The following is a 27811-nucleotide window of genomic DNA, read 5'->3' on the forward strand; positions in this document are numbered from 1 at the left end:
CATCTTAGAAACTTTGTTTGGGAATTTCGTAATTTTTCCTTCATTGTAGTTGTTACTTGTTAGAGCTGTTTTTTTATTTGATTTGATTTGATTTTATTATATATATATATATATATATTTTTTTTTTTTTTTATTATTATTATTATTATTATTATTATTATTATTATATTAGCCTAGGTGTATTCTAGGAAATTAGTGGATTCACACATTTATGAAGTATTACTTGAGAGTTTCTATGGTAAGAAGGTTCTATTTCTTTTCTAACATGCCTATAAACGGTGCTGTTTTTCTTCCTGTTAAGATGTTTCTATTATGTTGGACTTCCGATCATTATCGGTTCATATTTTTTCTTGCTTCCTTCTTTGAATTCAATTAGTTATTTGGACTCTTTCTATATTAGGAAAATTGAGTCCTATAAATTTCTTTACAGGTTTGATTTTTTTGTGAAGTTTTGCTTACTGCAAAAAAAATTCTACAACCTATAGATAAGGTCCATTGCTTTTATTCTCTGCACTCTTACCTCCTCCTCTTTAGAAGGCATTGCTGCTCTAGTCTCTCCCATATATATATATTTTTTTTTATTAATGCACCCAACAGGACATCAACCTTTGATCTTACCCACCACCCAACATGGAAGTGCCATCAAGCCCAAAGGCCATTGGCCGACATGAATTTTTCTTCAATTCATATTTTTCTTTCCCCCTATCTTATTCACTGGCATCCTCATTTTGGTTGTGTTTACTCTATTAGCGTCTTGTTCCTTGCTTGTATAGAATCCCCTACTACAGGGCATAGCTACTTTTGTAACTGGTTGTATTTTTTTCACATAAATTCTGAAATTTATCATTTCAAAGAACTCGAGTTTCATAGGCTCGAGTTCCATTGGGGAATTTTTTTTTTTTTTTTTTTTGGGTTGTTGTTTTGCTTTGTTTTCCTCTGCTCATTCCTGAATCATTCACTGGGAATTTTTTTTTTTTTTTTTTCCTGGTCATGTAGACAAACCAAAAACTGAAACGTGTGCATGCACCTGCTAAGAAACAAAGATAGAGAAGCTGAGAATGTAATCCATAAACACTTATTGAGAGGCAGAGAAGCTGAGAATGTAAATGCACTTAAATTACATCAAAACGCGTTCTCAGTACGCACCAAACTTAGAAACTTTTATGCTCTCTGCATAACATGGTTTTACAATGCAAATGCACTTACATCGTAGCAAAAGGCATTCTCAATATCAACATTCTAAACATGCCCAACCGCGCTTAATTTGTAGTTCTAACCATACTACTCAAATCACAATCTTCATAGAGGTACATTGAATAGAGAATTATAAGTACATTCAACAAAAACCAAAAAGTTCACATAGAGCCAATACAACGTAGTCACTTTTCCTAAGATCGGTGGTCCGCACGACAAAAACATCGTCCATGGAAGCATGCCTGAAAAACGTAGAGTAATCACGTTAGGAGAGAAGATAGTAAACATTAGGTTAACATGGAATGAACAAAAAATATTTAACTGATGCATAAGTATTTGCCATCTACTTACCTAGTGTGGAACATAACCGCTTGTGGAAGCGCCATGGGACTGCGAACATTTTTTGCGGTTATGCCTGGAAGTATGACACAGTCCTCATGTCTGCTTGGGTTGACTCTTTATCAAATCTACGTCCTCCCTCCGCCATCCCGGTTCTCGATCCTTATTCCTCACTCTATCCATCTCATTCCTTATTCTAGACTTCACTGATCGACCTTTGGCCTGCAACAATGCTGGATTAGGCAACTACTTTGGCCCTATAGGATCCCTCCACAATGATTGTGACTTCGAAACCACAAATGCATGCTCATAAGTGTTAATTGCATTGTTCAAACCATAACATGGGTGAATATATGTGGTCGAATCAATATGTAAATAGTCACATACTCTAATTGCATGTGAACACGGGATCCCTATGTTTTGCCATTTCCCACAACTGCATGTTCTTTCCTGTAACAAACTTCATAATTGTGGTTTCCCCCTCCTGCGTTACACGTGTTGAGTTGTGTAACTACTTGAAATATCAACTCTTCATTGCTAAATGGCTTGAGATAGTGTTTCTCAGATTTACGCTTATTTCCATCCCACATGGAGAAGGCATATTCACTCCATTTCTTACCCTCTGAGAACTCAAAATGGTATTCTTTGTGACGGTCGTGGAAATATTGAACAAGCTTGTTCCAAATGAACTCAACCAACGCGGCAATAGGAAGGCCCCATGCACCTTTCAGTACACCATTGAAGCACTCTGATATATTGGTTGTCATTGTCCCAAAACGTCTCCCACCATCATGTGACTGGGTCCACATATCCACAGACTCGCCCATTAGGTATATGTATGGAAGATAATCTTGATTCTTTTCCTTGCCATCCTTCCCTGTCACCTTCTTCTTATTTCTAATGGTCTCAATTTCCACCTGCTTAATGGTCTCCATTATGGTATCAAATTTCACTACTTGACTAACATATCCTGCTTTCAACGCCACTGACTTTAGAGTTGAGTTCTGAAAATGTGTGTTGAAGTTGCTAGTAGTATCTATGAAATACCCGTGGTCTTCCATCATCCCTTCTAGGCCAATTTGCAATGGCATTTTTGATACCGAGATATCGGTCAAAAATTATGCAAATGCCTTCATTAGGTATCATGTGGCCAATCACATCTCTGAGGCATTGTAAAAATCACCTCCAACTGGATCCTGACTCAGAATCCACAATAGCAAAGGCGAGAGGGAATATCTTGTTGTTAGCGTCGGTTGCCATTGCAACCAACAACTTTCCCTGATATTTACCATATAGATGGGTCCCATCAATACTGATAACCAGCTTGTAATATTTGAATCCATCAATGCTTGGACCGAAAGACCAAAACACATAATTCAAAAATACTATGTCATCTTCACCGATGGATGTGGTACGATAGAACACCTGGGTAGTCGAATCCTGATCAATATATGCCATTAGCAACTTTTGCAACCTTTGGTAAGACTCTTCCCAATTCCCAAACATCTTCCTAATCGTCTTTTGTTTCGCATCCTATACCTTGTAGTAAGAATGCTTCTGTCCCTCATATTTCGACTCTATCATAGATCTGAGATGCTTAATTGGGGTAGTGTGATCCTCACATAACTTCTTAAGGATGGCATCTGCAATAAAATTATAACTCATCATTCTACCATCATTTCGCACCCCAATCTGTATACACGTGTGAAGACTCTTGTACACGGTGACCATCCATAGTCTGTGGAACTTGGGCTTCATGACTGCGCAGACATACCACTTGCATGACTCATCCACGCATTTCGCACAAAGTTTTGTTGTGGTCGACCTACTGATCATAAAATGTTTGTTTTCCTTGGGACACACTTTGTTAATATGCGCTGCACCTCCACTTTATTGGCAAAAGTCAAGCCTTTGCACAAATTCATCCCCTCTCTCCAAGTAGACACAAATGGTGTCTCAATATGTGAAGGATCAACCATATTTTCCTAAGTATTTTCAGAAAATGACAAGGCAGGTGGTGAGTAGGCAGGGATTGTGTCTGTAATGTTTTGGACACTAAGAACATTGTCTGTATCAGGTTCACTACCATCCAATGTCTCATCATCATCATCAATGTCCCTCTCAAAGTCCCTAAAGTCCCCTTATTCAATCCTGTCTTCAATCTCATCTCTATCGCCAAAATCTTCACCGTCAATGGCAATACTCTCATCAACCTAGTTGTCATCATCATCATCATCCTCATCCTCATCCTCATCCTCATTGTCATTATCATCATCATCCTCATCCTCATCCTCATCATCATCGGCATGAACATCATCATGCTCTACATGTGTAAAATACTCATATTGAGCATCCGAAACTGTAACTTCTAAACTTGTTTGTGTTTGTTGGATTTCCTCGATACCAACTTCTGCACGTGGCTCCAACAATATGTACAACTCAATGTTAGTTACTTCAAGTATTCTCTCCAACTTGTCAAACATGATCTTCACATGTTTGTCTGCTTTTATTGCCATATACTTGTAATTAATCCGGTGCTTCAGGATTTCATTTGGCATACGATAAGTAATTTGTATGTTGTGCACAACAGGATTCTCACACAACTCTTCCATAACCATCATCTTCAATTCGTCAAGGGTCTTCAACCTATGATCAATTTGGGTATAATAGGTCTTTATACCCGGCTCTTCAAATGGCAATCCCTTGTTCGCATTGGCATTCTTCAACGGACCACCGTGATAATATATGATTATATCAATTTCAAGCATTGTGAACTTGTGAAAGTCAAGTTACTATGTTAGTTAACAAACATTTTCAAGTTCCCTGATCTAAAAGAAACTTGAAGCAGGTCTTTAACTTTCTAATAAAAAGAAGTGGCCGAGAAATTTTTTTAATTTGCTTTTCATGATACAAATTGAACATTTTTTCCTAAAATTTTGGCTGTAGTACGACTATATTTAACAATTGGACATATACAAATCCATCTGTCCTTCCTATATACAAGAGGCTAATTACAACAGGATGGTATGAGAGGCAAACACATGTAAAGCAAAAGATAATTGCAAACGTAATTTTTTGTAACACATACAAAATTGCAAAAAATAATGGGGGACTAGATAATTGCAAAAGATATATCATATAATTTTGTAACACAAACACAGCCAAATTTTTTGTAACACATACAACCCCCCCCCCCCCAAAAAAAAAGAATCGAGACCTTTTTAGTATTTCCAACATATTTCATGCTTAAGACATTAGTATCAACTGAAATCCCAGTCAACTATTTTATTAGATTCCAAGACTACCTTTAATAATCACATCAGAGTGGACCTTTTAGCCTAATAAACACACGATACACACTCATTACAAATTAAATCTACTTCAAGATTGTGACTGTTCTCAACAAAAGCCCCTTCGAAAAAGAATAAGAGAACCTCTGCTATTCTGTACAAAGCACTTTGGTAATGATTCCGTGAAAAGTCGTTACAAGATTAAAGTCCATAATATTTTTTTCACACATACACATCTATATTAACCTGTACTAGAAGTAGATAGCGTATTTTCTAACCTTTTATCAAAAAGAAGTAGTGAGCTTATTATTGAACAAAACGGAAGATACCAGAACCTTGATTACCTTAAATTTCTAACCTTGCTATTGGACAAATATTTACTTCTTAGATGCTTGAAAGCAGGTTAAAGTTGATCTTAAGAGGAATTTCCAATACGCTAAGGCTGGCAGCATGTTTAACCCATTAATCAAATACAAAGAACCATATGGTAAAAAACTACAACTAATACCCATGGACCGAAAGACACTAAGAACCATTGGAAAGTTTTCTCAATTTAATCAAACACTTTACTCAAACATTATTTAATTCTAATCCATAAACTCATATTTTTGCGAACATTTTTAAAGCACAAAAAAAAAAAACCCTTGAAATTTACATATATATCTAATCATCTGCGAATTTTGCAAGCATGGAAATCCAATGAAAGTTATTAACTTAATAGTGCAACATTGAAAAAAGTTACACCAGGTGTAATATGAGCTTATATCTTACATATGTTGGTAAGTCAAAAGCCCAAAATCTTTAGAATAAATAAATTTTGTTACAGCTCAGAATAAATCAGATAACAAAACTCAAAACAAATAAATTAACGCAGCGTTTGGCAACACAGAATGGGAACATGAATTGTGATAAGAAGTCAATAAAAAGATTTAAAGATATTAAGAACCATTGGAAAGTTCTCTTAGTGGCAAAACCCATAGACAACTAATACCCAACTACAATAACAATCAACGCAGCGTTTGGCAGCACAGAATGGGAACATGAATTGTGATAAGAAGTCAATAAAAAGATTTAAAGATATTAAGAACCATTGGAAAGTTCTCTTAGTGGCAAAACCCATAGACAACTAATACCCAACTACAATAACAATCAAATCAAAAAACTCTTACCTGAAATATGAAATTGTTGAGAGGGAAGAGTAGTGAGAGAGGCAATATGGTGAGTGAGAGTGAGAGGTGTGAGAGTTAGTGAGGCTGAGTGTATGGTGAGAGTTGAGGATGCTCTGTTTTTGGGTGAGAGGTTAGTGAGGCTGAGTGTGGACTAAATAAAATTATGTAGAACGCGTGTTTAATACTTAGTCCCAGAGAAACTCGAGTCTTATAGACTCGAGTTCTATTCAAAATTTTATTAAAAAGCAGGCATTTGTTTAATTAAATCTCGAGTTTTAAAGACTCGGTTTTTACTATGTAAAAATCGAGTCTTTAAGACTCGAAATCTACGTGGCAGTTTTTGCCACCTCAGCAGTTCACAACAACTGCAAAGCGACTTTATAACACTCGCTTTTTAACTTGAATCTCGAGTTTTTAAAACTTGAGATGTTACTTTTCTTAAATCTTTGAAGCAGTTCCTAACTTACTATTTTCAATCGCTATTCACATCTATTCTGCACATTCCCTCCACTAATGTGAAATGTGTGGTGGTAAAAGGTTTTGGAATGAAAGACCAACCAAGATTGATAGCAAACTCCCTGCTTTTTATATTTAAATATTAATTTAATTTTTTTATTTTTTTTAATAATTAAACTATTTTTCTGCTTCTTTCGAAATATAAATTTAATAATTTAGTTTTTGATGTGATAAATGAATAGAGATCTTTTACATTTTACAGTAATCACATCTGGCCTAGCAACATATCTAATTTCGCTATAAAGAGTAGTACACAAGTAACACGTGTAAAAGAGAGAAACTTCGAAATCTAGTTGATTTTTTTTTTGAGACAGAAATCTAGTTGATTAAATAGAAAGAAAAAAAAAAATTATATATAGAGAGGCTTCTATACACGTACGTCACGTGTGTAAAAAAGAGAAAACCTAAATCTAAATATAAAAAAAATATTGATAAATTAGGATAAGCATTGAGTACGTAACATTAAGTCAATGAGTTTTAGAGGACCTCATACTCAGCAATAAATAATAATAAAAATATAGAGATAAAGTTACTCTTCCATTCACCACCAAGAACAACAAAAGGGAGAAAATAACTTTGCAATGGTAAAATAAAACATGAAGAAGAAGATCAAAAAGAGGAGTGTAAATAAAAGTCAACTTGAAATGAATGTACAACCGATTTATGAGCAACTAAAGAAAAAAAAAAAAAAAAAGGAAAGCTGAAAGATAATCAAGATGCAGAGCAGCAAGAGGTAAGCAGAGAAGAAGGGTAGATATTCCTTCAAGAATGAAGATAAATATAAAGTTTATTTATTTAATTTTAGAGATAGTATTGGATTTCATTAATTAACTTGTCCATACTCCATAAAACTAGTATTAATTTTAATTTTGAATTTGAATTTGTTAGACTCCTCAACTTCTGCTCTCGGGAGAGTAAAAATTTGTACAATCTTAACTACGGTAGATAGAATTCAAATTTAAGAGAATGCGCAACATTCAATGAGGAAATAAAAGTTGTTGTGGATTTTTTTTTTTCCAAAAAAAACTTAATTTTTATTGACTAAAATTTTTGGGACAATTTTTTTTTCTAAGCGAAAAGGCCTAAATAGATAGAGGGGACCTTCTTCCATTTGGGGCTTAGGCAATTGCCTCAGTCTCCTCTGAGCCAACCTTGCCATTATTATACTTTTTGTAAGAACATGAGTTGAATAGTTGTGATGAACATACGTCCCTCTCTTCCTTGAGCTTAGGATGTACATAAGTTTATTTATTTACCAGTTGATTTAAAGGAAGGATTTTTTAAGGTGCTTGTCCCAAGGTTGTACATAATGCAGAAGGAGTGGTGGCAGGTTAGAGCATTAAATGTCAATTTGACGGATAGACTTTTCTCCGACGCTTATGTCAAGTTTGATTGGATTTTTGGGTACCCGGCTCTTAGAGTCCTTAATTGTATAATGGTTAAAATTTAATTTAGTTCCTTGACTTTTTCAATTGTACAATTAGTTATATAATGGTGTAAATTTAATTTAGTTCCTTAACTTTTACTTCAATTGTACAATTAGTTATATAATGGTTAAAATATAATTTAGTTCCTCAACTATTACTTCAATTGTTAAATTACTCTCTAAGGTTTAATTTTTGTCAATTTAGTCTCTAAGTTTGTTGTTTTGATGATTTCATTAACTTAATTTGATGGCTGCAAAGGATCTTTGAAAAGTTTGTGAGGAAAATTGGGGATGAGCTGTCCAATGTTGCTACACAAACTCTTCCCTATGGTGGTATTTGGCAAGTGGGATTGGAGAAATCTGACAAAAAATATTTTGATTTTGTGATGGTTAGCAACTTAGCAGGATTTTGTTGAATACAATTCTATTTGTTGTGAGTACTTTTTAGTCTTCATATATGAAGGAAATTCAAATTTTCATGTTCTTGTATTTAATAAGACTGCCATTGAAATTCAATATCTAGTGACCAAGAATTGTAAATTGGAAATGAGTCAATATGATCATTTTGTCCAAATTTGTAATTTGGAGATGATATCATTTAAACATTTTTAAAAAAAATTAAAAATTAAAAATCTAGTTGAAAGCATTTATGAGATTCGTCATTTAATAGATCTTATTGTTTGATAAGTACTACTTAAAAAATTATATTTAAACAACTTAATTTACTAACAGATTTGCATAGATCATAGGACTTGGTTCTGTTGGCTCATTTTGACAAAGTATGGGATTAAAATTGGCAAAAATTAAACTAGAAGGGCTCATTTGTCATTTGACAATTGAAGTAAAAATCAATAGACTAAATTTTAGTCATTTTGTAACAATAAAAATAGATTCTCCCTTTTTGTTTTTGGTAAAAATATGCATTGAAACAAACATACACTTCTAAAAATTTGAATAAAATCATGGAAAAGTAGAAGTGAAATGATCATAAAGGGTGTGAAAATTATTTGATGCATCATTGCACTAGGTTAGCTTATTTTCTTAAAGGTGAGTCAAAAAAATGCATCATTGCACTAGGTTAGCTTATTTTCTTAAAGGTGAGTCAAAAATTAACTTTAAACAATAATATAAGTTGTTATTTGATGAAACATTTTTGTCTCACCTTTAAGCAAATAAATTGGAGTAGTGTATTTGACTAACTTATTTGTGGTCAATTTATTTTCTTAAAATGTGAGATAAAAAACGACTTTATATAACAAGTTTCTTTATTTCTTATTTAAAAAATTTTGTCACATATTTAAGCAAATAAACTAATTGCACACAGAATCCTATACCATTGATTTGAATCCTAAATGTTTCCGTTAAAAACACCAAAAAATGCTAACCAGTTGAATTACATACTCTTGGCCCTAAGTTGAAAATCTTGTTAAATACAATGTACAAGTATTTCCATGAGGCATTTCAATGTGCACAAACCATATAATTAAAAAACAAAGACGTGAATATGTGCTACAGAATTGAAGGAGGTGGCTAAGGAGTGGAGACCAACCCTCATGGGACTAGACTCTAGACCTGCCAAATTTTCTAATTGACATTTCAAAACAAATGATGCTAATACTGAGAAGTGACAATCACCAAAGAGAATGCTAGTGACCCAAAATATTAGAAAAAGAGGTCCTTATCTTATCTGTAAGGCAAAATGCCAAATCCTAGCTTCAGAAATGAACAAAGGTGTGATTTAAAGAGCATTTGGAAGTTAGTAATCCTCAATGTACTGTATTGTGGAAAATCGAGATTTCAATAGTTGTTTGTGTCGAAACAACATGACCTCTTTCCTTAGAGGCGTGCGATATTGCTGATTTTATCAAGATTAGTAGACCATGACTTAGAACTTCTGGCTGCTGGACTCAGTGTGCTCAATAGGTCAATAAGTGACAACCGCAAATTCATGCGGTGACTAGGGGAAGGGAGCCACCTCAAAATCTTATGGGACTAATTCAGTTATCATATTCTAGCCTCTTCCTAAATATGAACGTGTATATTCAAAGATATTTTGGACAAAATTTGATTACAAATTTGGTTGTAGCCAATAATTATAACTCTCAATATAAAAATTAACATGACTACATATTTTGAATATCTTACTGTTGGATTGCATAATATTTATGTTCTTAACATGCATGTCAAATTCTGTATCAATCATATATTATTTACTATTCGATTTATAAACTTCTTTTTTATGCATAATTTTAGACTATAAAAACTTGAAATTTAAACATTTGATTAATGAAATAATTATTGATTTTTATTCTTTTGGAAATTTTATAAGTATAAAAGATATAAGAAGAATGTGTAATCCAATTAATGGTAGATTTATCAAAATTCGTATCTAATAAAAAGATATTGAATAAAGTTGTAGTTATTGGCAATTTTGTTCTTTTCTTATTTTGTGATAATGGGAGGGAAAAAGAGAGAGAAAAGATAATATAGTTTATGTGGTTTGGCCATGTGGGCTACATCCACTGGACAAGTGCTCAAAACACTAGATTTTCTTATTTACTTTTCTTGATAATATTTTACAATGAAATCTATATTTGCATATTTGTAATGGAGATTATGTACAAAATTCAATGATATAATTCAAATTTAAATTGTATATTGAGTGCTTCAAAACCACAATTTTCAACAATCAATTTCCTGATTTATTAGCTAATCCCACGATTTTTTTACCAGAATTAACATCTTGATTTGGTCTCCAATAACATTGAAAGCAAATTATACTTTTCTAATATACTTATATATTCTAACATCCCCTAAGACTTAACTTGAGGTTTCACCAAAACTTGAGTTTGGAAGGAAAGTTTTCAATTTACAAAAATCTTTAATGTTCATTGTTTACTTGCATTGGTTAGGAGTGTTAGGGACATCAATTTTCAATCCTAGGCAAGGTGCAAGTCTTCCCTTATACCTAAGATCTACTAAGTAAAGTAAATAGGTTAGGAGTGTTAGGGACATCAATGTGCAATCCTAGGCAAAGAGCAAGTCTTCACTTATACATAAGATCTACTAAGTAAACACTAGATTCGGGACTCAATACAAAACCAAACATAACACAAAACACTCATACAATCCAATTCAATTCAATCCAATCCATTTGAATCCACACAATTTAAAGAGTCATAATATTCCCCACTTAAATTTCTAATTGGTTAGAAGTGTTAGAAGTGTTAGGGACATCTATGTGCAGTCCTATAGGCAAGGAGCAATTCTTCACTTACACATAAGATCTACTAAGTAAACACTAGATTTGGGTCTCAATACACAACCAAACATAACACAAGACACGCATACAATCCAATTCAATTCAATACAATTAATTTGAATCTACACAATTTAAAGAATCATTATATTTCCCACTTAAATTTCTAACACCCTCGTTAAAGTCCCCGTTGTGCTACAATACCCTTGAGCCACATGATGTACTAGGTTTGTTTTGATTCTATTTGTAATGATATGAAGAAAGGGTAGCATATTTGTGTCTATACCCCAAAAGGACTTGTCAAGTTACATTTAGGGCTCCTCGTAATCACTTAGATGCTCAAGATCTACCTAGTAAATATCCAATGTGGGACTTAGCTTAAGCTATCCATAGGTCAGTCAGAGTGGTCAACTTGGCAATCAAGCTAGTCTCAATGGTTTTGGAATCACGCAAATTGTTACCAACCTCAGGCATATGGATCGATCATCAACTGCCACAACTTAAGAGTTACAATGACCAAATCAATTGAAAAGAAGTTAGATTTGGTGGCATTGACACGTAGTGATGTAGCTATCGTATCCAGTGGAGACTCACAAGATTGGGTAGAGATCTCATCAAATTTGCAAACCATGTTGGCACACGATGAAGAACAAAAACTCTTGGTGAAGGGAGAAGGAGTTATCATATTGGTCAGAGTCAGAGTTCAAATCAAGAAACCTGTCACTCAACCTGAGATCGTCAGGTTTTCTTGGTACACACCCACCATTGACCGATCCAATGATTAAACTTGATGGCCTTTGGTTCAGATTCCTCTCGGTTAGATGGTTTTGTTAGGTTTGGGTCTAGGTTGGACAATCTTAAACTCAACACATACGTGCACATCTTACTTACAAAAAAAAAAAAAAAGAGTTATCGAACTTTTACCTTTTGCCAACCTAAAATTGGATGTCCAACTACAGATAAAGCTTTGCAAGTTCTCAGAGATCATAATTTCTCATTTATGTTAGAAGGATTTTGAACTTCTCATGTTCCTTTATACAATACGACCATGTTTGAACAATAAATCTAGGATCAAAATACACAAAAATTTTTACACAACTTCCAGATTTATCTATCAACTCAAATAAAAGGTTTATCAAAAGAATTTTTTTGTGACTTTAGAACGGCTCATATTGAAATCTTTGAAATCTTGAATTACTATTTATGGCTAGCTATTCTTGCCGCATACTAGCGAAATGCATTTTCTACAAATGGAACATATTTATGATGAAAGAACTACAGTCATACGTTGCTTTGGTATACTTTATTTCAATTAGTTTAAAAAACTAGTTAAATAAATAAAAAATTTGTATTTACAAAAAAAAAAAAAAAAAAAAAAGGAAAAGCAAAACCATGCTATGTGAATGTGACTAAGAATTCATAAACATGAGTCATGCTCTCTCCCACGAATAGAAAAACTATTTTGGCTTTTTTTTTTTTTTTTTTTTTTTGGTTATTGTATAATTGTGTCGAAAGAAACAATCTATCATTTTAGAGAAATTTGTTTCTTAATTGAAATGATGGAAAGTGTCTTTTTAGTATGATAATCCCACACAAAAAATAAATAAATAAAGAGAAGTGCCTCACGTCCGAATGGAAATTTCTTCGTAAGTTCTTGACAGTACTCTCCTTCCTAAGGTAAGTTACTAAAGTTCCATAGTTGGGTGAGTTATAAGTTTGCCTAAGGTAGTCTCCAGAGCATAATATTTTGTTTATTAGTTGCACAATGTTCTAACCCTCTTTTACAATTTTCCTTGATAAGTTCGGGTCGAAAACGTTAAGCACTCAGGATCTCCATCTTTCAGGTCATAGGATATGATTATTTTTTGTTAAATTTCAGCAAGCAATGTTTTTTGTCGTTGTGGACAATTACATGTAGGGGAAAGTGTGACCATTAATGTTGTGTTGTGCAATAATGTACAAATATAAGACAAAATATGTGTGTGAATATTGAAACCCATCTATTATAGGAAATTCACTTCCTAGATGATCTCTCTTTGTACTTTGTAGTCAGGAAATAGAGTAATATTTAGTCCAAGATTATTTGCCTTCTTTATTTATGATCATAATAAAAAGGAAGAACAAGAAGCTTTCTTATTCCATGCATAAAGTGCTCATGATATGCAATCTTTAGTTGAAATTAACTTGGAACTTAGGCTGCTTGTTTGGTAGAAAAAGCCCCCAGTGTTTCTCAAACTCTGGATTTTTTTGATTCTCATCAAACATGGCAAACACATAAGTTTCTATAGGTCTTCCAGGCTTCTTTGGAGTCCCTCCCTTCACATGTTGAATCAAATTGTTGATGTAAGTTCTTTCATTATCAAGTGTTGTCGCTGTCCCTCCAGCTGAAGGCCAACCAGTCTCTGATATAACAATCACCAAAGACCCCCCACCGGCCCTCTCTAAAGCCGTGTAAACAGCATCGAGAATGGCATCGAAAAGGTTGCGATAACTGAGTGGGGGATCGCTCACTACAGTTGAAGGAGCAGTGAAAAGAGCATAGTCAAGGCGGATGCCATTGGGGTTATCCTTGTAACTAAGATAAGGGTACAAGTTAACAAGTAATGGGGACTTCTTGTTCACTAAGAAGCTGATGATAGGATCAAGAAATGGTCAGAATTCGGGCTTGAGGGAGCCATTTGATGGAGGGTAGGATACTTTTAGGATTCCGGTGTCAACGGCAGTGGAAACTTTGATTTGGTTGCCAAGGCCAGCAGTGGAAATTGCATTTTGTATGTTTCTCAAGGCAGGGAGAACAAACCTTGCATTTGGACCTAAGGGGTCTACTTCATTTCCAACTGCAATGTATTTGAATTTGACATTGCCATAGTTTTTCACATTGTTTTGGACCCATGTGTTTGCATTGGCTTGGTTGGAAGCAATGTTTCCAAGCTGGTCATTGGGGACACCAAGGGTGAGCTCAATATTGGTGCCTCTGAGGGCTTGTAGAGCAGCTTGGTTTGGATCATAGAGTCTCATTCTTCGGATGTTATATTGGTTGTAAAGCGCTACCACTTCTCTTTGTGGTGGTAGGTTACCAAGCATTCCATAACAAACACCTATTTGGGCACCTACAGTACATCATACAAGAAGTCAGTAATTGTACACATGTTCTTTCTGAACGAATCTTTTTGAGGATGTTGTATTAATCAAATTAGGAATAAAAAACTATGAAGGTATGGAATTAAGATCCTCTAGAGTTTTTATAGTAACTCTACCACAAAGTTCCTAAAATGACAGCCAAATCTAATCCATTCATTTCAAAATGAATTCATAAGATATTTAGGAACACCGTAGTGGAGTTACGTAAGAAACTTTTAACGATCCTAATCCAAGGGCCTAGGAAAAGGATCATGATCCCACAAATGCTAAGATGGGGTAAAGGGAGATTTTAGGACACACATATGGTGCAAATTGAGAGAGAGACCTGTTGTGTCTAAGCTAGCCATCAGCATGGCAAATAGTAGTGGCGCTATAGAAATCATGGAAAGGCTTATAGTACTAGCAGAATGGGATTTAGCCATTGAGCAAAACTAATGAGAAGAGGAAGAAAAAGCTAAGTATAACAAGCATGTCTCCAGGACTACTAATACTTTGCCCTTTTATAGGGGGGAAATGCAAGTGCTTGAGACTTTTTTAGTGGCTATTCACTCCACATTTTAGCTGGTCAAGCACGCCTTGGAAGTTGCAGCACTTAAAGCACATCTACCTCCTTATTATCTTAAGGCTTTGCTCAGCACCTTTGAAAAGTCTAAGAGTTCGCCTTGTCCATCTACCTTCTTAGCATTTACTTCAACGACAATGGTTTTCTAAAATAGCAGTTCTGGTACCCGTTCCATCACCCTCCCTTTTAAATAATAATAATAATAACAAATCAATAGTTACAATGGGGGAGAATTATCTGTTTTAAATACTAAAATATGATAATTGAGTTATAAGACTTTTTGTCGATATGTCCCATTATTTGTCTATTATTCCATTTTTCGGGGTTAAATTTTAACCATTCTGTGTGAAAAGTCTACATAAAAATAAAAATTAAAAAAAAAAAAAAAAAAAAAAAACCAGTTATAATTTTTCCCTCTTTGAACTTGTTAAAATTAAACGTGAAATAGAAAATTGATGTAGAAACTAGAAGCAACAAGAGATAAAGAGAGAGAAAGAATTACATGGTTAGGCTTGGCTGCTACATCCATACCTCTAAAGGGTATGTGGCTATATCTTGTATTCACTTGATTGATAACACATTACAAGAGAACCCATATTTATAATGGGATTCACATAATTTGAAAATGGGTCGATTATTAATTTATTACATGGATATTCTGATTTTTAATTTCATTTCAATGTAATTGGTCGCTCCAATATCTTGATTTACTCTAAAAAATCAACTCCTTGATTTTGTCTTCAATTTGTGAATAGCAAATCATACTTAACTCAAGAGCCTTGAAAATGACCGGATTGGTTGGATGTGGGTCGAGCACAGTGGAGAAAGATAAGTGTGAATTGTTAACATCAGAAAAAGGCCAAGAAAATGCCACTCTGTCCTAAGATTGGAGAATGTCTTGAATTGAGTAGAAACTGTGAGTGAGAATTTGGAAAGAATTGGCCCGAGATAGTTCATATTTCCTAAATGAATAAATAAGGGCTACTCCTTTGTCTTCTACTTCTGTTCTATATTTCTATTGTACAATTTAATGTTACTCCTTATTTTTATTTTGTTTAATATTTGGGCCATTTAACTCTACTTATTTTTTGTGTGAGATTACAACCAAACAACTAACTAAGAAACCTTTTCTAAGCAGTAAAACTTATAGGTGAATATTCCCATCTGCCAGAACCAATTGTTGGGTGTTTGGGTTGATTTTTGATAATGCCAATAAATTAGGTCTATAACCTGAGTTCAAAATAAGGGAGAATAAAGCCCACAATTCACTCTAGTATTAAATAAAAACTAGTGATGCATAATAAAGAAAGATCGTAAAAGGCCTTGTAATCATAATGAAAACAAAAGGAATATTATCGAAATATTAAAAATTATATATATATATATATATATATATATATTTTTTTGCCGTTAATGTTATACAAATAGGGAGAATAAGGAAGGTGATGAAGGAGAGAGTGGACACTACTCGTGCCATCACACGAGATCATGTGTGTGGTATAGCATTAAAGACAATAAAAATAGTGCTACTATTTCATGTTGTTGTATTTACTCCAAGTCAAAATAGTGAATATGGTTTATAAGTTAAGTTAAAAGAGTCGGAGAGTTTTTCTAGAGTTGAGTTGGAAGCCCACTCCCCCCTCCCCCCGCCTTTTTTTTTTAATTTTTTTTTTTTATTTGTTATGGTTGTGGAATTTAAATCAGATTAGGGAGGCACTTACTATCCATCTACTCATAAGAACCAAGGCTTTTTAATTATTGGTTTTTTAGAAAAATGGCCTTATTTTGAGCTTTATGGAAATTCGGGATAATGTGGCAAATATAGCAAATCTAGATTAGTGTTTTTAGTTTTGTTTGTGACCAGCACATAGGCTTGATCATAGACCTTTAGGTTTTACTAGTATTCAAAGCTAACTTCGCAAAATGCAAGTTTAGGCTCTGGAATAAGCCCAAATAGGCTCACTATTTACCTCAAGACCACACTCCTTCAATGTCCCCAAATAAAATATATAAGCTTAGGCGATGCATGAAAAAATAAAATATGTTACAAAATGTATAACGGGTCCAAAGAGTACTAAGCTTTGCTTGCAATGGGCATGTAGAATATTCTCAAAATTTGCCATCAACACTGGGTAAATAAGTGGTATTCACCCTTAATGGACTAAGGGTTTTATACTCATGCCCAGAACAAAAATTAAAAGAATGGATAATAATGAAATTCTTTATTGTTTTGTGGTTTGAGTATAGAGAAAATGTATACAATGGTTTTTTGTTTCTTAATCCTCTAATCAAATTTTACCTATTTTGTTGAAAATTTTAGTATCCTGAAAGGAAAATAATATAAAAATATTTTCCAAATTTCTTTACTCTCTCCCTATTGAGAAATCAACAGAATTTTTAAAATTAAATAAATGAGCGGATTGTAAATCCTATCATTTTTAAATACAATCCTTTCATTTATAAATTTATATAAAATAGTAAAATTCTTTATCCAAACACATGGTGATAGAGTTTCGTTTGGCCAAGCCTCTAATGAAGGTCTAACAAAAGTCTCTGTCTTCGTCTCTAAGGTCCAACAAGCATTGAAACAATATTTTACAGATAATACATCAAAGAGTACTCAAAATTGATGTTTTTGGTGTTCTTTGCAACTACTATAATATTACAACAGAGATTTATAATTCATTATCAGAGTATTTAAAATGATTTTACAAGATAAACAAGCAAAGAATGAAAGTCTGAAGATAAACCAAAGGACCCAACCACATGAGCTATTATGTCTTTCTTCTGAAATAACAGAAGGGAACTGCAGATTAAATCAATTCAATTAGTGTTGTTGTCGAATGCTTAATTCACATCAAGAGCAAGACTTGTACCTGAAGAGGAAGACACTGTTGTAATCTCAAGTTCTAGGATCCTACAGGTTAGAAAAGTGGCTGGGTCCTTTGACATCTAACTACCATATCTGAGTAAAACTCATCCATTCAAGGATCTAACGTGATGCTCTTTTCTCTTTTCAAACAACAGTCTCCTTAATATCAAGACTATCTTATCGAGAATTCCATCATTTTCGACTAGAAACTGCTCAGCTTCATGTTTACCACTGAAAAGTTTCCCATCTATTAGGTAGTTGCTTCCTTCTTTGACAATGACTCCATGTTCACAAGCTAACTCCAATACCTCAGCTTCACAGCAAAAGCCTCTCCCAAATTGTATCCCCAATTCGGCCTTTTTCATTGAAGGCGCCAGATTGTTTTTCACCACTTGGACGCAAACCCCAAGGCCAGTTACCTGGAACGTAAGTTATTATTAAAAATACTAATAAAAAATATAAACAAAAACAAGTAAAATATGATCAAGTAAACACAATAAATCAAAAGAAAAATGCTCACAATAGTAAAAAGAAAGAGCAGAAAAAATATGAAAATCCCTACATAATCCTAGATGCAATAGGCTGCAACCACCTTTCTTGTCCATGGCTAATTTAATTCCTTTATTCACCCATCAAATTTAGGACCTTCCACCATCAAATTTTAAGCAAAGATAAAATTATTGTTCACAAAACAACAGCTTTCTCAGTATTTTGACACATTTTTCAAGAAAATAGATCTAGGTAGAACATCTACTGCTTATTCATCTGACCAGAATACTTGGCTCTACTGCAAGTGTCAATCTGCACAAGCTGCTGACAGTGGAATGTTGCGGTTATATATATCCTTCAATTGATAAATTAATCTTTATTTATTTATTTATTTATTTATTTATTTATTTAACATTTTCCTTTATCTTTCCACTCAACTTAAGATCTGACTTTATGTTGTTACTATGAAGACAACAAAATTTGAGACAATGACACCATCAATCACAAACCGACACCATATACTTGAAACACAGATCCATAACTCCAAAAGAGAGTGAGGGGGGATGCCTTTGTCATTATTTGGTATAATAGAAAGTCTATACAGACACATAAATACAATTTAATGCCAAAGTACCCAATAAAGCCAGTTATTATTAATACTAACTTTCTCTAGAAAGATTAATAGGAAGAGGGAAGCCACCATTTTTATTTATTTATTTAGGTGAACAACAATGTTACAACAACAAAGCCTTAGTCCCAAATCTTTTGGGGTGGGCTATAGATCCACAACAAATTAATTAGGGTCGGCTACATGTATTCTTTTCCTCCATTCTATGCTATTCAAAGTCATAATCATTGTAACTTCCTTAATTGACATGTCTTTTTTTACTACTAATACAACTACTACTAATATTATTTTTTGTCCTCATCTACCATTTTTTGTTCCCTCAACTTAAATTAACTCACTCTTTCTTACCTGTGCATTAATCGCTTTCCTCTGAGCATGATAAAAAAATATGGGAGAAATTACACTTTACCACCCTAAACTATACCCCATATTACACTTTTCATCCTAAACTTTTCAAATGCACATTTTGCACCCTAAACAATAACCCTTGTTACACTTTGCACCCCGACATTAATTTAATGTTAACTTGGATGGAAATTCAAAGTTTAGGGTGCAAAGTGTAATCAAGAGTATAGTATAAGGTGGTAAAATGTAATTTCTCCAAATTAATAGCAAACTTGATGTCAATGTGCAAAGTGAACAAAGATTATAATTTAGGGTGTAAAACGTGCATTCGAAAAGTTTTCGGTGCAAAGTATAATCGAGGGTATAGTTTTAAGATGGTAATGTGTAATTTTCCCAAAAATATGAGGTAGAGGAGATGCAGATATTTATTCAAAAAGCTAAATGCAAACTCCTAAAGAGGTTGGTAGCATGAGATTTTGAAAAATATAATAAAATAATATCTGCAAGCAATAATCAAAAACACTATTGCTCATTAATGCTTCTTATTATCAAAAGTCACAAAAGATAAACCTTTTCCTCAGCCTTGAGTAATCCTGTCCTTATCATCTTCATTCGTACAGCTGCATAGAATTTCAAGGCATTTCCGCCACAGGTGACCTCATCCACAAGTCCAAAACCTTGCCCTGATTTTGGACTTGATCGAACCTGGAAATAAAAGGTAATACGAGAAGGTAAATGGATTTCATCATCACTACAACTGATAAAATAATAACATATAAACAAAGAGGTTAAAAATGACCAAATATATCGTCTTCAACCTGATTAAGGAAAACAATAAGAGTTTGAGATTGGCATAATGAGTAATTGATTTTTCTAAGTGCTTGGGTCATTATCCGGGATTGCATATCTTGAAAGGTGCTACCAATCATATGATCAAGTTCACATTGGGGGACAAGGGCAGCTACCTGAAAAGGCCAACATGCAGGACATTATTAGAGCATGATAATACTGATAAAGAAAATAAAACAATGAGTCCAATTGACTGATCTCTAGTCATCTACAATAACAAAAAAATAACCCAAGGAAAAAGTTTTTTTTTTTTGGAAATATAAAGAGTAGGTTGCAATAATAAGGCTCCAATGACCATAAAACAAAAACTGCATAACCCATATAATTTAGGTTAACTGATGGAGATATTGCCACCTAGAACTATTGGTGTATTTTCTTTAATTGATAAAGATTATGATGATATTAACAATAATAATAACAGCTTCACAAAATGTCCCACATTTTATTTTTCTGTACAAACTAGAATACATCATCCATGAGGAGAACGACTTTACTGAAAACAAACTGATAAAGACTGGCCAAAGCACCATAGTTGAACAACACCCACCTGTGGGTGTGAGCCAAAAAAAAAAAAAAACCAAGGCAAGGCACCCCCTTTTACTCCCCCAGAGGAAGATTTAAGGATAACACCAGAATCGTGTATGAGAATTAATCACTTACACTATCAACCACAATAACATCTACAGCTCCACTTCTGGTCAGAGTGTTAACCACACTTAGCAAATTTTCAGCAGAACTTGGACGGGAGATAAGAAGATTTTCTGTGTTTATACCCATCGATTCTACAAGTGAAGGGTCCATCGCATTTTCTACATCAAGATATGCACAATACCCTGCCAAAAGGACAATTCTATGAGGCAAAGAAAGCATTGATCTATTAAAAAAAGCAAGATAAAGAACAATAATAAATTGGGTAGAAGGAAGATGTCATATAACAAATGTAATTAATTAAGGCTAAATCTATTAAAGGACAAGTAAACCAACTAGTCCATTTAAAAAATAATAGTAATCCATGCTGCCAAAATAAACAACCAATTACTCAGTGAAGCACTAAGATGTCTGCCTTCCTTACATGTTTGTAATATGCCATCATCAATGATTAAAAAAGAACTGCTTACTTTTTTACTCATGTCAAACTTATGTCAATAAGCAGCACACAACCAAATATGTGATCTCAGATCCTTGCAGGGGTATATATTTTCACACACCAAAAAAAATCTTCTTGAAAAAGGGAACTGTTTAGATTTTTTTGTTCGCATTCAAAGGAAACTTAGGAAACAATGAAGCAACTACTTATCAAAAAACAAAAAAACAATGAAGCAACTACCTGGAAGAACTACAATGCATTTATATAGCAAGACAGAAGCACACATTTAAAGCTCAGATATTCTTGACTTACAACCAAAAGCACTCCGGGGCAACAACTGCCATATTAAATCTAATGTACACCCAAAAGTAGAAAAAGGCAATCCTAACATGCTGAGAACTTGGTGTGATCTTACAAATTTGTGCCTATAAACACAGAATTCACTAGTAATCATTTTGTCAAGCTCACTGTCATGACCATCATCACTGACAAGACAGCACCAGTAGATCACCATAAGGTTGTTCATGTTAGCACTGTTCTGGTGATGCTAGCAGTTTTAATATTCACAATTACATGTTGCTATGTACAAAGCATTGATAACAGTCAATTAATAGCTGTAATAGGACCGTTCATAATGAAAATAGTGACTATCCAGAGAAACCATACAGAAAGAACAAAGCAGTAGGGACTCCTATTCATTACCAAAAAGCATCAAGCAACGTGAAATGGCTTAGTCTTGCATTCTTGAGCAGAAATTTTGGATGCAGTTGTATCTCGCATATGAGGATTAATTGCAAGATGGGCTTCATTTAAGAGATTATCAGCTATGATAAGATATTAGTCATCTAAAATACAGATTAACAGCAATTGAATTATAAATATATTTCTGATCAGTAGCCAGAAAAGTGGGAAATTTCCAAAAAAATAGTTCACCAAAAGGGTGGTCATTTTGAAACATTAGCCTCGACGGAATTATTTTTTTAATAAATAATAAAGATCTGAATAAATAAAGCCACTTTGTGCAAAGGAGCACAAAATAGTCAAAAATTACAAAGAAAGAAAGTAAAATAAGCAAAAAAGAAAACTTAAATACAAAAGAGAAAGAGAACTAATAAACAATGGGAGGGATTCACTAGATGTTAGTTTCCAAGCCTGTGAGTTGTGACCAGTCAAACAGAGAACCACTGAAAGAAGCAAGCAACTGGTCATCCGAACTATCCACATCCTCAAACATCCACCTATTACGCTCCCTCCATGTACACCACATCAACCACAACAGAACTAAATTCCAAATGTCTGACGAGTGCTTCCCCAACCAATTCCACCAACCAAAAGAAGATCAAGTACCATTTTTGGTAAAACCCACGGATTCCCAAAGGATCGAAAAAACAAAACACCACAACCTATGAGCCTTCTCACAATGAAGCTATAAATGATCCACAATCTCCTCACAAAAATTGCACATAACACACCAGTCAACAAAAGCGAAACCCCTAATTTTCAAATTGTCACCCGTGACTATCTTATCCCAAGCTGCAGCCCAAACAAAAAAAAGGAACTCAATGAGGGGCCTTAACTTTCCAAATACCTTTCCAGGGAAAGACAATGGAGAGGGGACCTTGCAACTCAATATAAAGTAAACAGATATCAAAATCCCCATTCTTCTTCAACTTCCATTTCATGCAATCCCCATTTTCAGTTGAAGGGATATTGGATTCCAAAATATGAAGTAAATTCACCACTAAATCCAACTCCCAATCATTCAGATCCCAAGTAATTATGCTAAACATAAGTGATGAAATAATAATCTACTCATTAAGGTCCAACATCCCTTGATAGAACGATAATTACTTAAATATGCATGAAAGTTTGCAGAAGGATCTATAATTAGCTTTGATTAATGTAATTACTGTAAATAAGAAAAATCAAGGGTTAGGGGATCTATGTACACTAACTGATTGGATTTCATTCACAATGATGGGTTAAAAATAAGTCTCTTGTTTTCCTTGGCAAACCAAACTAATTCAAGTCATACCTAAAACATCAATCACAAAGTGGAAGATGAAAAAATAAGTACGCACCTCCAAGCTTTTGAGCTTCCTTGATGATATGAAGGGCAAGTGTTGTTTTTCCAGATGCCTCTCGCCCATAAATTTCAACAATTCTTCCCTGCAAAGTGTAGAGTAAATCTCTAACCACATCAGTAATGACACTACTCCATTTCTTTGTAGCTAAACATAAACTTTGAGATCAAAATCATTAACATACATTCATCAAGAAGTAACTGATTCATAACATAAGTAGTACGTTTTTAAGCTCTTTTAGTTTTTATATGTTCACAAACTGCAGTTCCAAATTTTCATGAAACAACATTCATCAGTTGAGAATCATAATCATGGCATGCAAAGACCCCTCTTTATATATATATATATATATATATATATATATTTTTTTTTTGATAAGTAACCCCTCTTTATATAATGAATTAATATATTTTTTTTTTTTGATACTTTAATAATTACAACAGGGGAGGAGGGATTTGAACCCTGGATTTCTTGGAGACACCAGGAGATGCCAACCAATTGAGCTACAAGGCTCTTGGCTATAATGAATTAATAGTAAAGAGACTCAAAATAAAATGGTCAAACATGCATGCAACACTATTTTTTACTCCACATCCCACCTCAAAAAGCTACTAATGAATTCCTAAAATTTGAGCACAATGTTAAGAACCTATATGGAGATGCATAACAGAACTATAGTATGTACCCAAAACCTTGAACACAACAGTGACAAGGACCAAAATCTAGAAGCCAAAAGAGTTCATTTCTTGAACATAATGCTAATGACTGACAGAGAATACTGTTTCTTTTTTAGATAAGTAAAATTAAAGGGAGTATGATGTATTCCATCATAGTTTCCAACTTGTGTCCTAGATGATATGTTTAAGCATAAGATGAAATCCCAAGTTTGGGCATCAACAACAGAAAACACACTTTTTTTTTGGTGTGTGCGTGTGGGGTGAGTGGGTGGGTGGTTGGGGGGGGGGGGGGGGGGGGGGGGGTGATTGTTTAGTGGATTTAGCCTTACCAATGTCCAAGCACAATCCAGGTCTAACCATGAAGTGAGATCCCACTAAAAATAATAGGCTTCACACCAAAGACTATAAAATCTCTCTCTAGTGTTCATTTTGCACAAATAACTAAAATCCATCTTTCTTTCTTTTTTTTTTTTTGATAATTAACGAAAATTTTATTAAACAAAGAAAAACAGCCAACCCGAGTACTTTGGGAATGTACAATGGGGGCACAAATCAAGAACCAAGATTACAACGATCAAATAAACAAGAAGGGAAGAACAAGAAAAATGACAAAAGACCACACTCCAATCAAGGAGAGTGTAAAAAAAAAAAAAAGACTTAATCTCTAACATAGAGCATTCACATCCCTAAAATCCATCTTTTTGGTTCATAACAACTATGGAATTGATACTTAAGGGTTTAAAATTCCATTTCGCAGAAAAATTAAACAAAACCACCATTCTTAATTCGATGAGCCTAATACCCAACAACATTAGAGTATGTATAGTCAGATATGTAATAAAAGGTAATTATAACATGTATGCTCTGCGCCAATATTTTTTAATTCATATTGAAAATTAACATAGTGAAGATCTAGGTAGCAGAAACTACAAAGGAATAATTGCTATGGTCAACTAACCTAGCTAACTGTATCAAAAAACAATATTAGGATAGCTGACCGTACAGGGTCATACACGTATGTCCCACACATCTCTTTTGGTATAATGCACCAGGTAACTGCCTGTCTCTAGCATATATGTGGGGTGTACACTTATGCATATGCTCACACAGAATATGTGACGAGAAAAATTTTGCTTTTCGTTTTCAAATAATCACCTTCGGTAATCCTCCAACCCCAAGAGCTATATCAAGCTTCAATGAGCCAGTAGATATCACAGGTGCACGTCGTGAGCTAAAAAACCGTTGTAATGACAACATAGATTCTCTACCAAAATCACTAGCAAGTCTTGAGAGAGCTAGACGTAATGCAGTGTCTTTCTTTGTTGCTTTGATATCATCAAGGAGTTCGTCACATTCAAATTCTGAAACTTCAGCTGAAAAAATGAATATCATTAGAATTTACAAATTAGAGCAGACCAATCATATACATTTACGAATTTCAAGAAGAAAATAATTTTAAAAATGGCATTAGTAGTAGGAAAGTTTTGTCTGAAAAATGACCAAAATATACATAAAATTGCATCATGAGCTGCTCTCTACCTACAGTGGAAAGATGGCAAATGTTCATGGCAATAGAGGTTACCTCGTCTCTTCTTCCACTCTGGAAGGAAAAAGAAAATTGGTTATAGGATAACAAGGAAGGCAATATTGCAATACTCATCTAGAATTTAAATAAAATATATAAAATTGAGAACAGAAGGAATCAAACAATTAATATGTGGAAATGAAGAAATAAAGAATTAATCAATTGACTTGAGAACAAGAAAGACCATGAGAAGGCACACATACATTGACGGTAGTACAGGTGTTGCCTATAGTGGTATTTACCATAACTACAACAACAACACTATAGATCCTGAAAATCTTGAAGGAAGTTAAAGACAGAAAAAGAGCTCTTCAGCAATCATCTTAGTCATAATAAAGATCAACGAGCAGCCTAAAAGGCATAGAAATGCTATCTGACAACTATTAAGGATGTTCCTTCAGTGCATAAAAAGTTAAAAATAAATAAATAAAAGAGAGGGAGAGATTCTTGAGCAGTGTACCTCCTATCAAACTAACATACATGCCATGCACCTCTAGCCCTATAGTCTTTCTCCTTCCCAAACTTCACCAAATGATTCAAGACCTAAAGTGAAAGAGGCTTTGAAAACAAATTAAAGAACCAAACACCTCTACCTCAAGCAATAATTTATGACCAGTGAAAGCCACAAAACAAGGATTCCTCCTCCGTGATGCAGCTCTCTCCTTTTATTAGGATCATATTGCTGGCTGTCAAGTAGGTTTGTGCCACCCTCATCGTCTTTTTCAAACAAAAATCTGAGACACATTGTTGAGATCATTATTTATTTTCTCTCTGACCTACTCAACTCCTCATGTTTATGCAATTCCAAGACCTAGCCTCTTTCCACATATCAATTTCACAAATTCTTCCTATCTTTCTTCTTTCCATTATACCATCACAAGCTCCAGCATTCCAGCAATAAAATCCCTTATTCCCTCTTTAGTTTCAATCAACAACAGCAAAACTCTGGCTTCCCTTCGCAATTTATAGTTTCTCTTCTCTTCCTCTTTGCAATTTATACATGGGCCTTTGTTTCTTCATTCACATATACATTAAGCAAAGAAAAAGCAAAAGCTCTATATATTATTTAAATCTTTTCAATTTCATATTCATAAAAGCATGCATTGGAATCAGTGCAAAATACCCAGAAACAAAAAAGCAGGAAACTTTGCAAAATCTAGGAACCCAGTTCAGAAAAATTAAGATATAACACAAAGGCATTGAAATTTGAAATAAAACAACACCCAAAACTTCTGCAGCTACAGAAACCAAGAAAATCACAATGTCCCAGAAGTTTACCACAAAAAACCGTGAAATAAAATTGGAGAGAGAGAGAGATACCTGGTGGAGAGAGAAGAGTAGAGTGGAAAGGCGAGGTCTTCTGCTGAAGGCATTGAGACAAAGATGGTTCATTAGTGAAGGTGTATAGATACCCATTTTTGTAAGGAATTCCTGTGAAGATTTCGGCTTCGGGGTTTAAGGTAGAGAAAGTGAGAAACCCATTTCAGTTTTCTGATAATTTCACTGTTTGTGTTTTGTATTTCTGTTTGCCGGCGTCATTGTTGTGATGTTCATGGGTTTTCTTCATGTTCTTCTTCGGTCCTTGCTAGTGTTCATTGGCCCAAGCCCAAGATGAACGGGCCATATGGTTTGATCTATTTCTTATGCCTTTTTTGTCCTAATTATAAATTTATAATCAGCACAAATGCACAAGTATGTTTCAACCCACTAATCTAACCTAACAAATCTGCGTCTTGGGTTGAGTTGGGTTAGATTAGGTTGGATTTTATTAATATTTTTATTCTAAGCTTAGGTCGGGTTGAGTTTGACTTGGCGAAATTATCAACTCAAGTAAACCAACCTAATCCACACTATCAATCATTTAAAAATTATATTTTTTAATTTGTTAGTTTTATTATTTAGGATCAAAGACTTAATTGGAATATTATGCTTAATTATGAACATTGCAATTGTATATTGAACAACTGGTCTAAATAGTTTTTCTTTTTTTCTTTTTTCTTTTTAAAGTGGATCTATATATAATTTTAAAAGGTTGTAAATGTGTATCTCTAATAACTTAGCTATTCTACCAAGAGTCATGTACATCAATTGGCAGTCTAACACCTCATTGTATTTCAAATGAAAACATATAAAGTTCAAATTCCCCTTTGTTGTATCTATCAAACTATCCTAAAATAATAATAAATAAATAAAGGCTAACTATCCCAACATTTCAGCTATTTTGGTATTTACAACAATCACATTGTTGCGACCTAACTTGATGTATCACATGAAATCTAGACAATGGAACATGCTAGAC

The 27811-nt window shown here is 33.9% G+C and overlaps 1 protein-coding gene and 1 pseudogene across 2 annotated transcripts; both read right to left on the bottom strand.

The window, feature by feature from the left end:
- Positions 1-13260: 13260 nt before the first annotated feature.
- LOC115979913 lies at positions 13261-14926 on the bottom strand (annotated as a pseudogene). Its single transcript, XR_004089235.1, has 2 exons — positions 14660-14926; positions 13261-14303 (listed from the first exon to the last, which is right to left on the bottom strand). The product of XR_004089235.1 is annotated as a glucan endo-1,3-beta-glucosidase, basic isoform-like (transcript).
- Positions 14927-17401: 2475 nt separating this feature from the next.
- Positions 17402-27053, bottom strand: LOC115979912 (DNA repair protein recA homolog 2, mitochondrial-like). Its single transcript, XM_031102023.1, has 8 exons — positions 26833-27053; positions 25467-25527; positions 25083-25300; positions 23248-23335; positions 20740-20912; positions 20049-20195; positions 19801-19935; positions 17402-18187 (listed from the first exon to the last, which is right to left on the bottom strand). Exons 1-8 carry the CDS (start codon positions 26926-26928, stop codon positions 17873-17875), a joined length of 1233 nt encoding a protein of 410 aa, XP_030957883.1. The 5' UTR covers positions 26929-27053; the 3' UTR covers positions 17402-17872.
- Between the last annotated feature and the right edge of the window lie 758 nt (positions 27054-27811).

Source organism: Quercus lobata, chromosome 3 (assembly GCF_001633185.2).
Source record: "Quercus lobata isolate SW786 chromosome 3, ValleyOak3.0 Primary Assembly, whole genome shotgun sequence".
Taxonomy (NCBI): Eukaryota; Viridiplantae; Streptophyta; class Magnoliopsida; order Fagales; family Fagaceae; genus Quercus; species Quercus lobata.

Bases quoted from the DNA above. Each gene is read 5' to 3' on its own strand.
- LOC115979912 (XM_031102023.1), bottom strand. From the start codon at position 26,928: ATGGGTATCTATACACCTTCACTAATGAACCATCTTTGTCTCAATGCC. The intron at 20,196-20,739 runs GTAAGTGATTAA...TGGCCTTTTCAG, and splicing joins ATGTTATTGTGGTTGATAGT to GTAGCTGCCCTTGTCCCCCA. The intron at 19,936-20,048 runs GTTGAAGACGAT...TTTTATTTCCAG, and splicing joins TTATTGTTTTCCTTAATCAG to GTTCGATCAAGTCCAAAATC.